Source organism: Rhinolophus ferrumequinum (assembly GCF_004115265.2).
Source record: "Rhinolophus ferrumequinum isolate MPI-CBG mRhiFer1 chromosome 15 unlocalized genomic scaffold, mRhiFer1_v1.p scaffold_54_arrow_ctg1_1, whole genome shotgun sequence".
In the NCBI taxonomy this organism is placed as follows: Eukaryota; Metazoa; Chordata; class Mammalia; order Chiroptera; family Rhinolophidae; genus Rhinolophus; species Rhinolophus ferrumequinum.
In genome coordinates this window covers 13,241,563-13,252,166 of record NW_022680357.1, presented here as the reverse complement: position 1 = coordinate 13,252,166, position 10,604 = coordinate 13,241,563, and the positions used below count along the sequence as shown (strand labels likewise).

Here is a 10,604-nt window from a genome sequence, read left to right as displayed (position 1 = left end):
ATACTTTCAGAAGATGAACCCAATTTCAAATGAAAGCTGTCTCCAGAATATATTAATAGCACGTTCTGGACACAATTTGTTTTGGCAAACACTCTATAGAAATTCACATAAAATTCCACTGAACTAAAAGTGAATTGCCCATGGAGCAAAAAAACATTTTTGGTAGCTTCGAACCCTGAAGGATGACAATCTTTGGAAGAAGGACAAAAAAGAAAGTATATAGTAATGACGGATGAGTTAGAAATTGTAGTTCAGGGTAATTTGCCTCAATTAAAGAGAACATCTATATTTAATTTGATTAACAGAGTTGACCTGGAGGCCTTATTTTATATACAATCTGAAAATACCAAAATTCAATCTCTTTATCTATAGATAACCAGGGAGTCAGAAAAAAGAGTGTTGGGACAGTGTCATTAGAGTTACAGGGGAGATATTCCTAATGCCTGAGACCTAGGACAGGATTTGTGATCCTCGAGTTCGAGCTAACTATGAGAGTATCAGAAATCATTATTCTGTAAGGCTTTTTTTTTTTTTAAACAAACGCTTTTGATACGCTCCAAAGTTCCCTTTTGTTTTCTACACATATTAGGTAAAGTTGCTTTGAAAATCCAGTCTACCTCAATTCTGTTAAGAGAAACGAATTATAGATTTTGCCTGAGCAAACGTAGGGCCAGAAGAACAAGGTGGGGTGACACCTTATGGAACCGGAAATCTGGAGGAAGAATGGAGGCTCCTACTCAGTTCTAAATCCTGGAAAGTCTAGAGTGTTTTACCAAGGATGGCTGCATTCAAACAGATAAACATTACTATTTGGAGTAAGTTCCATGGCTCACACTAAAATAATGCAAAAGTACTCTTGCATTAAAAATTGAAAGTGTATTATTTGCAAAAATTTGGAAAATATGTGTGTGCTATCTATTCTTTATAGAACAGACTAACACATTATTGAATAAAGATGATCATGCTTTTTTGAATCATCAATTTTCACCTGGACAGTATAAACAAGGTCTGTTTTCCCAATTACTTTTATATAAAATGTAAACACTATTTTTCCGTCATAAAAGTAACGCTGAAGCTCATCTAAAAGATTGCCAGGTAGTACTTACCATAGCTACTCTAGATGTACTTTTTTAATGACAAATTTTGTCTTATGCATTGAGAAATAGCTTTTCTGTTGTATTAACTACTTTTAAAACAATGCAAGTAACAAATTATTTTAGAATTAAACTATCTAGGAATTTCCTTACTATTGTCCCAATAACATAAAGTAAAATTCAAATAAATCATGTACTTAGAAGTTAAATATACTTAACTTACGACTTATATAAATTTATCGTGCTTTAAAACTTTTCAGCATACATTCTTAAATTATTCTTAAATATAAATTCTCAACATAAATTTATTAACATTTCAGTGCTTCACATTTTTAAATTTGTGTAATACTCCATTGGAAGCAACAGAATTGTGGTTCAATTCTTAGGTAAAATTTGCTGAAACTTCTTGAGATATTCATATTTTTTAAAACCACTGGTTTTCAGGTGAGACAAACTAAGTAAATCTGAAAGACTGTATTAAGTTTCTCATGTCTACCTTAAAGATTACTATAAAGATTTAGTTTAAAACACTGATTTTTAAAAATACAACATCAGTGTGAAACTTGGGGTTACTATTTTCCCTGGAAACCTATGGAATAGAGTTCTTCCTTCCATAGGAAGAAAAATTGTTCATTTTTTTTCAGAAACTTCAATCAATATGTTTCTTTAGGAAGTGAAATATTTTGTATACTTCATATGTCTGGGAAGTGGGGTACTGAACATGCTGAAAACTAAAAACCATTAACTAAAAAGTACTTAATTTAGAAATTACAAAAATAGAAGAAAACATCAATGAAATTAGTCTATACAGGACACACCAATCACACACTGTTTTTTTTTTAATGATTTAAAATATACTTACAGAACTTTAGTATCAGCATAAAATAATTATAGTATTTTTTGGAGGGGAGGATCTGATTATTCAATCTTGTCCTTGATTGAGTTCTATGTAAATAGAAATTTACTGTAAGAACTATTTTTGGTATAAAAGATAATCTGATCCAAAAGTGTTTAGGAATAACCTGAGATGTTAGAAGAGAGATGTACGAGTATACAATCAATAATGGTTCCCTAAATGGCATTAATAACTAAATGCATTAAATATAATTAAATGGCATTAAAATATTAAGATAGAAATAGTAATAATTATAAAATGCCATTTTGGCACTCTTATTGGTATTAACTAAAGTATTAAAGAAGTGCAAATATTAGAGAAGTAATACTTTCTGACAAAAATGGGGAAAAAAAGTTTGGATAAAATTTAAAGTACTGATTGATAATTAAGAAACAAGTTGGTCTATGGAACAGTAATTCTTCCAAATGGAGCTCATATCTGGCAAGTAGAGTATTTCATTGGCAAGCAACTTTTCACATTTAAGAAAAAAATTTGTCACTTTCAGGGAGTCCCTGACATTTCATTTCTCTGGGGGCCTTTCAACTGCATTGGCCTCCTTTAAATGAAGGAAGGTGAAAGCTGACGTCAATGTGCCATCACCACTCTGCTGTGAATAGCAAAGGAAGGTGGCCCACAGAAAACCATAAAGTCCCGTGTAAGCTGTTCTCCAGTGAATAGGAACAAGGCTAAAGTTGGTCAGCTGTAACAGAAAGGGAATATGTTAGTGCTCCATATAAACCAAAGCCAGGAGTTAGCATTCTGAGTAGTGTGAAGCTCACCTGTACGAAAGGCCAGTACATCAGACCGCTCTGGAATAAAAAAAAACCCAAAAACTTTATTAGAATGCCTTTTAACCACACAAAACAATCCCACAGTTCTTCTATAAAATATTAAGAGAAACAAAACTAACATATAATAATATTGAATGTCAACTATAATTGAAATACATATACATGTATACACACACATACACACAAACACACACACAACACACACACACACACAGAGTCACGGGTACAGCATAGGGAATACAGTCAATGGTATTGGAATAGCTATGTATGGTGTCACATGGGTAGTAGACTTGTTGGGGTGATCACCTTGTAAGGGGTATAAATGTCTCATCATTACGTTGTTTTGTACACCAGAAACTAAGAAAAAGAAAAAGAAGAACAAGGGAGATAAAATGAGGAGGTGGTATTATATTTCAGACTAAGCCAATTAAATTAGACGACTTAAGGTCTCTTGAGTAAGAAGGTGGGAAGTGGGAAAAGCTTTTAGGTACAAGACATTTATATCAGCTATATTCACAGATCTAGAATGAAAAGCCTACCAGAATCAGTATCAATTCTGTTAGACAACTGCTTTCAAAATAACAACATGTATTGGTCAAAATTAACATCACCAACCAAGGACGGAAGGATATTTTGTGCCTTCTACTGTGATAACCTTGAAGAGGACACATCACCACGTATGGAGGGTTCCAGTCAGGGATGTATAACCTACGTCTATCATGAGGAAACGACAGACAACCCCCCAAAAAGAAATGCTTTATTTTTTTTAAAAAAGGGAGTACTGTAGTCTTCAAAAATAGTGTATAACAGATTTTTTTAAAGGGTTAAGAAAATGCTCCTAATTAACGGTTACTAACGAGATATGAGAACTGAAGGTGATGCCTGATCCTATACTGGATCATGTACTGTAAAGAAAAGAAATGCTATAAAGGCCTATAGATGGTCAAGTGATAAAAATGGAATATGGATGGTAGATGAGATAAAAAGATTATCACCATTGTTAAATTTATTGAAGTTGATAACTAGGCTGTGGTTATATGAGACTATTCTTAGAGATACTTAAGTATTTAGGGGTAAAAACAGTAATTCTGTGTGTGACTACCTCTCAAATAATTCAGAAAAACATTAGAAGGATGGATGGATGGATAGGTAGAGCAAGAAAATAATAAGAAAAAAAGGGAGGGGAGCAAAATGTTAACAATAGGTGAATTTAGGAAAAGGATATATGGGTATTCTTGAACTGTTCTTGCTATTTAAGTTTAAAATTATTTCCATATTACAGTTTTAAAAAACGCCATAAAAGAGAAGAATGTACTATCAGATACATTTCTAAGAAATAATATCTCTGAACTGCCATATTGCAGCTGGTGCAAGGAGATACATATCGTCTGTGCAAAAAACAAACGAAAAAAACCCCACAAAAACCAAGAAGCTCAAGTACTACTTATATGTAAACAACAAATAAACTAGGGAGATGCTTCTCACCTTCATGAGAAGAACTTGGATTGGGCAGGGGGTTAATTCCTCAGCAACAAAGAACCATTCTATTCTCACATATCCTTCGGGCTATAAGGGGCTATAAGAGCCTTTTGTGACCGATTCCTTTTGGGTGCTACTTCTTTTCTTCTGTGCTCTTAGTTTCATTGATCAAGCTTGAATTGAAAACCTAGTCTTAACCCAGTTTCTCCCATATCTAATATCGCTAGCTCTGAGCTCTCCTCTGGGCATCTGGAAATCTCCCCTTGAATATCCTTAAGGCATCTGGAATTCAACATTTCCCAACATTTCCCAACATGAATTCGTCTATCTTTCTTCTCAAATTGGCTCACTGTCCTCCAGGTCTTATCTCAAGTGATGAACCATCACCACCCATGCAGTTACCCAAGGCAGACACCTGTGGGTCATCCTAAATGTTTCCTTGTCCATTTCCAATCATCCAGACCTGCCAATTCTACCTCCTCAATATTTCTCAGATCATTCCTATTCCCACTGCGTCATTATTTCTTATCTGAACTTGGTTACAATAACCCCCTGACTTGGTTTCTCTTGCCGCTACCACAACTGAAGTTCAAAATCCCTGGCATGGCATTCAACACCCAAAAAAGGGAGCCTGTATGTCTTCATTAAGGGAAAAGAATCTGAAACATCTGCAAATCCCTATCAGAAGCCCCTTCCTTTTGCAATGCTTTTTATAAATGTTTGATGTACATCTCTCCACAGAATCTATGGTATAATGAGAAAACTTGTTCTTTTTTCCAAAATAAAGCAGAAGAAAATCACATTTGATGTCACCATGGGCCCACAATTTCTGCCCCAAGAAAATAATAACGAGAATTCTAAATACTCTTCCCCACTGAAGGAAGAGGGAACTGTCCTTGAACAGAGGAGCTCAGGGGAAGCAGATGGCTTCAATCTTCTCTATCAAGTCCAACCATCAAGTGGGTGACTGGGGCTGGGTATCTTTCAACAGAAGATTCTAGAAGCAGCACAGGCAATACTGGGTGTGGCTTGGCACTGCTCTTGATGGGGAATTAAGTATATGTGAAGCCCTAGGTCAGCCTGTATATATTCTGCACTCCTGAAAATTCACCTTAGTGAAGAATACAATCAAATATGCTCTAGGCCACAGATGGAAAACATCCCTGATTTTGCCAGACCTTAAGGACCCTGCTCAATAAATCTTCACTGAGTAAATTAATAAATATTTGTTGGACTGGACTGTGTACGAGTATGTTTGTATTAAGTCAACAGTGCACTATGTAACTTACTTCAAGCATAGACATAACCCTAGGAAATATCATCCTTCTCTGCAAATACCTTTGTAATGTTAATAAGGTTCCCTTCACAGGGACTCAGCAGAAGGCGCACATGGAAACACTGACTCTGAAAGTGGGAATGATTCCATTGAGCCACTCACATTCTACTATTCCTTTCTGCAGTAACCTCTTTGGCCCTGAAATTCACTAAATAAATTCTAATCACTAATAAGATTAAATATAAGAACATCAGAAATCATTGTGAATATTGGCTACAATTCAGAGACACTCATGCATAGACACTCTTAAAGCTTCTTCTCATTCATCTATCAAAACAAATGTAATGTTTCTATGTCAAAATATTGTACCCTTGTGCCAACCACCTGGAGCCCTAACTTAAGAATATTTTTTATTAAAATGTATTTAATGTTAAAAATGTACAGAAATATCTTGGTTGCATTTTCAAAAGTCTGTCTTACCTTATATGTATTCCAGAATTTCTGTTTCAGATCCAAAAATATGTCATCCTTTCCCTGGAGAATACTCATACCTATTTGCAAAAATACACACCAAAATAATTTTAAAAGATTCAGTAGGAAGAATAGTGTATAACAGTTCATGTTCAAGTTTTCTATTTCAATATGTAAAGTAACCACCACTATCACTCACTTAGTATGTCCCTTTTGACCCAACAGAATATAACCTCCATTCTAAAACTGGATAAATTTAAAAAGAAGGATAAATATGAATAGCAGGGTATAAAAGTCACAGCAGAATGACTTTAAAAAAAAACTGTAAGAAAATTCACAAAAACAGCAGCATGAGCATAGTGAGACTATTGGTGGTAACTTTTCTTCTCTCCCTTCCAAACTTTCTGTAAAATGTTTAAATTTTTAAAAATTTAACTTACTTCTTTTTAAAAAAGGCTGATGGGCCCTGTGTGTTCTGGCAACTACAAATTTCCCATCAAAGAAAGAGGCTTTCTAATCAGAATTGGAAAGAACACCAATTCAGCCTTCCTAAAAACATTTAGAAAACTCTGATGTTCAGCAACGTTGAAAAGAAATTCAGGGAGCAAGGACACAGCCCTCTTATTTTAGGAAGGGTGTAAAAATGAGTGCTTTAAAACTTCTCCCCCAACTGTGAGTAGGAGGAAAGGGAAATAAGATCTTTTTAGCCAATTGCAAGGGATTCTTAGAACAGGACTCATAAGAAAACCCAGCCGGAATATTGGTAATACCGCATTCCATGTACCAGCACTAAACAAGTACTAAGCACTTGGTGTGTGTTATTTCATTTGACCCTCCTAACATGTCACCCTCCTAACCACAGCCTGGATGGAAGTTTCGGAGGAAGAAAACAGCTTAGGGAGGTTAACAGCTGTCTGAGACCAACCCAGGTGTGCATTCCTAGCCGGACCTCTTAATCACTACTCAAGTTCCCCAAGGTGGCCCAACACAAAGGATCATGTGATACAAGCAATTGATACAAGCAATTTCCAAGTCGGAAGTGCCTGGAACAAATATCCAACCTGCCCCTTCCCAACTTCCCCCATCATTCTAACTAGACCAGAGGGAAACGGGGCCAGAAATTTGAAAAGCAAAACAAAGAAGCAACTGGGCAGGACTGTTTCCAAACCCTGTTGTTACTGCAGCACCTTTCTGCTTTCAGGCATACTGACAATAGTCATTGAGACAGAACATGGCACAAATTGTCTTATCTTGGGGCAAGTCTCTTCACCTGTTTGAGCCTTGGTTTTCTCATCTGTAATATGGGAATAATAAGAGTACTTGCTTCACTGGGCTGTTTGAGGATTAAATGGGAATCTGATTCCCAAACTCCCACCCTCCTGCCCCCAACCCTTTCACCAGTGTACCTCTGTAGTAACAGGCATGATGAACCAGCCTGCAAATCTGGCCAGTAAGTTCTGCCCTGAGATTAGACACAGATGTGATAAACCAGGGGCCCCCAGCTCTCAGATCCCCCATTCTCCGGACCTCAGTGTGGGTCCTGCATCAGGCAGCCCTGTCCTTGTGGAGTTTGTGAAGAAAGGAACGTAATCTGGTCCCCCAAAACAAGATCCATGGGACAGTGTAAATTTCTTTAAGGCAGTGACTTGACCACCTCAACCTGGTTTGAAAGGCACCAATAGCCACTAACAAGAAGACCCTCGTGGCAGGAGGACCTGTGGTCCCCATTGTCAAGGCCAGGCCCGGGACCCTTGGATTTTCTTAGGGAATGGGTGCCCCTCCCAGCCCACTCCCTTCCAGGTTGTCAAAATTGCTGACCATTGTTTTTGATATTTAAGGCCCTAACGAAGGTTCAAGAGTCAGGCCTTCAGGCCCCAGGACAGATTTTCTGAGGAGGGGGCTCCCAGGATCCTCACAGGTATAGAGTCCTAGAGGACAGGGGTCCTGAGGTCCCCTCACATTTGCTGTTGCTTTTGACAGGGTGCTGGGACCCCAGCAGGAAAATCTAATTACCACAGCAGGTCTCGGGTCTAGAGCGTGAATTTTCTGGGGAACCTGGCCCAACCTAAGGTTCCACCAGCTCTGCCCTGGAGTCCCAAGCCTCCTCACATACTGGTATGTTGGAAAGGAGTGTCGGCCAGCAGAAGGAAGACCTGTGGCCCCTGACCTGGATTTTCCCAGGAGCAGGAGGCCCCGACCCACAACTAGGTCACCGGGGTTGCAGCTGCTTATGGCAACGAGCTGGGGTCTCGTCGTATTCCGGTGGACCTTTGACAGCGGGACATGGACACCCCAGCCCTGCTTCACCCGAGTTCTGGTTTACGCCGCACGACCCCCACCTTCTGCAAGCTCCAGCCGCAGACTACGCACAGCCCCAAAGTTCCAGCTCCAATCCTAGCCCCTCACATCCCAGACCCACCTAATCCCCAGCCTCTCCAGCCACTGCTCCTCAACTTCTCCCCGTCAGCTCCCTTAACCTCGGGTCCCCAGACTTCTCGGCCCTTGCACCTCCAGGCCCCTCCCTGGCCCTGAACTCCGCTTCTCCACCCCCTCCATCCCGCCCAGGCTTGTATCCCCAGTCCCCTCACCGGTGTAGAAGGCCGAAACCGCTACTGGCGCACCGACCACCTGGTCACACAGCACCTTGGCCAGGACGGCGCGTGGCGTGCGGCCCGGCAGCGCGCGCTCCAGCAGGCGCTGCCACACGTAGTTGAAGTTGGCGTGGAAGGCCACCACCACGGTGCCCACCTGCCGGGTCTGCCGCCAGTCGGCCGGGCCGCCCCGCAGGCGCTGCTGCAGCGCGTCGCCCGCGGAGAAGAGCGCCGCGTAGAGCAGCACGTTCGTGGGCCACGGGTAGCGTCTGGCCGCGCGCGCCAGCGCCCGCCACCAGCCCGCCATGCCGCTTCGTGGGAGGCTGCCTGAGCCGGCCACGGGCTCCCGGGACCGCGCCTGCCGCGGCCCGCGCACTCCCGGAGCCTCCTCCTGTCACCTGCACCTGCCTCCTGCAGATGCTCCAGAACGATTGGGCGCCCTGCGCACACCCAGTCTGCGCGGTCCAATCCCGTGGCCGCCAGCCACCGTGCGGGCCGAGCGTTTGAAATGTGGCTGGTCCATCCCCAGAATGCATGATCCATTTACAAGAAATGTCCGGAATAGAAAAAGCCATGGAGACAGAAAATAGACTAGTGGTTGTTAGGGGCTGGGCCATTCCAAGTGACAGCTAATTGGGTATGGGGTTCTTTTGGGGGGAGAAGAAAATGTTCTGTAATTAGTGGTGATGGTTGCACAGGAAACCATTAAATTCACTTTAAAATGATCACTTTTATGGTATGTGGATTACATCTCCCCCCCCCAAAAAAAAAGAAATAAAAGGGAGGTGGGGGAGAAGAATGGATACCAAAACTCAGGTACCAGGATGGCAATGTATTTTAAATGCTTACATGCAAGGAATTCACACTTGCAACACACACAAGGCACTGACGGTTAACTTTGAAGGCAAATTCAAAATTTTAAATTTGAGGCCTTTCATGAATGTGAAGTGGGGCTCAATGGGTCTACAGCCTGTCCCCTTCAGAGTCTGTGACTCAATGAATATTGTCTCCCAATACACAGAGGGTGCCCCCCAAAAATGTAGACACACTTTAAGAAAGGAAAAACCTGTATTAAAATTGTAATACTCGGCTGGCCCGGTGGCTCAGGCGGTTAGGGCTCCGTGCTCCTAACTCTGAAGGCTGCCGGTTCCAATCCCACATGGGCCAGTGGGCTCTCAACCAAAAGGTTGCTATTCAATTCCTCCACTCCCGCAAGGGATGGTGGGCAGCGCCCCCTGCAACTAGCAACGGCAACCGGACCTGGAACTGAGCTGCGCCCTCCACAACTAAGACTGAAAGGACAACAACTTGAAGCTGAACTAAGATTGAAAGGACAACAAATTGACTTGGGAAAAAAAAAAATCCTGGAAGTACACACTGTTCCCCAATAAAGTCCTGTTCTCCTTCCCCAATAAAATCTTTTAAAAAAAATAAGTAAAATAAAATAAAATTGTAATACTCAATATATACTGATAACAAGAGATGACTACAAGTCACATGTATCCATTTTTTGGGCACACCACTATATGCTGAACTCACAGGCACTGTCCCAGAAGCAGGTCACTGGAGTCCCAAACAGCAGATATAATCTGTGATCTCGTGGAGCTCAGTTCCCCCTTGCTTCTTTTCCACCCTTCTTTTCCTTCCTTCACTGTAACTTCCAATCCCATTCTCATTCTCTATTTGTTTACCCTATTTTACTTAATTTTTAAATTTTTAACTTTTTGAAATAATTCCAGACTTAGAAAAAATAAGTTGCAAAAATTGTACAGAGTTCCCATATACTCTTCACCCAAGCGTCCTCAAATATTGACATCTTACATAACCACTGTGGGGGAGGATGAAACGTTCCCCTATCCTCAAGGTTCTTCTGGCTGGCCTAATCATCAAATAGACATGAGATAGATTAGCAAGAGAAAATAACCAAGTTTAATACATACGTATGCATGGGAACCCTGCATTCAGGAGAGAATCAGAGACCCCACGTGCATGAGGGGTTCAGAGACA

The 10,604-nt window shown here is 40.8% G+C and overlaps 1 protein-coding gene across 1 annotated transcript; it reads right to left on the bottom strand.

Moving 5' to 3' along the window:
• Positions 1-1,528: 1,528 nt before the first annotated feature.
• Positions 1,529-8,997, bottom strand: MPV17L (MPV17 mitochondrial inner membrane protein like). Its single transcript, XM_033101097.1, has 4 exons — positions 8,595-8,997; positions 6,016-6,086; positions 2,769-2,798; positions 1,529-2,689 (listed from the first exon to the last, which is right to left on the bottom strand). Exons 1-4 carry the CDS (start codon positions 8,902-8,904, stop codon positions 2,510-2,512), a joined length of 591 nt encoding a protein of 196 aa, XP_032956988.1. The 5' UTR covers positions 8,905-8,997; the 3' UTR covers positions 1,529-2,509.
• Positions 8,998-10,604: the final 1,607 nt, after the last annotated feature.

What these genes read in the sequence shown, in the direction of transcription:
- MPV17L (XM_033101097.1), bottom strand. Translation starts at nt 8,904, where the DNA reads ATGGCGGGCTGGTGGCGGGCGCTGGCGCGCGCGGCCAGACGCTACCCG. An exon ending in GGTTTCGGCCTTCTACACCG is followed by an intron (nt 6,087 to 8,594) that starts GTGAGGGGACTG and finishes TTTTGCAAATAG; the next exon opens with GTATGAGTATTCTCCAGGGA. An exon ending in AATTCTGGAATACATATAAG is followed by an intron (nt 2,799 to 6,015) that starts GTAAGACAGACT and finishes TTTTTATTCCAG; the next exon opens with AGCGGTCTGATGTACTGGCC.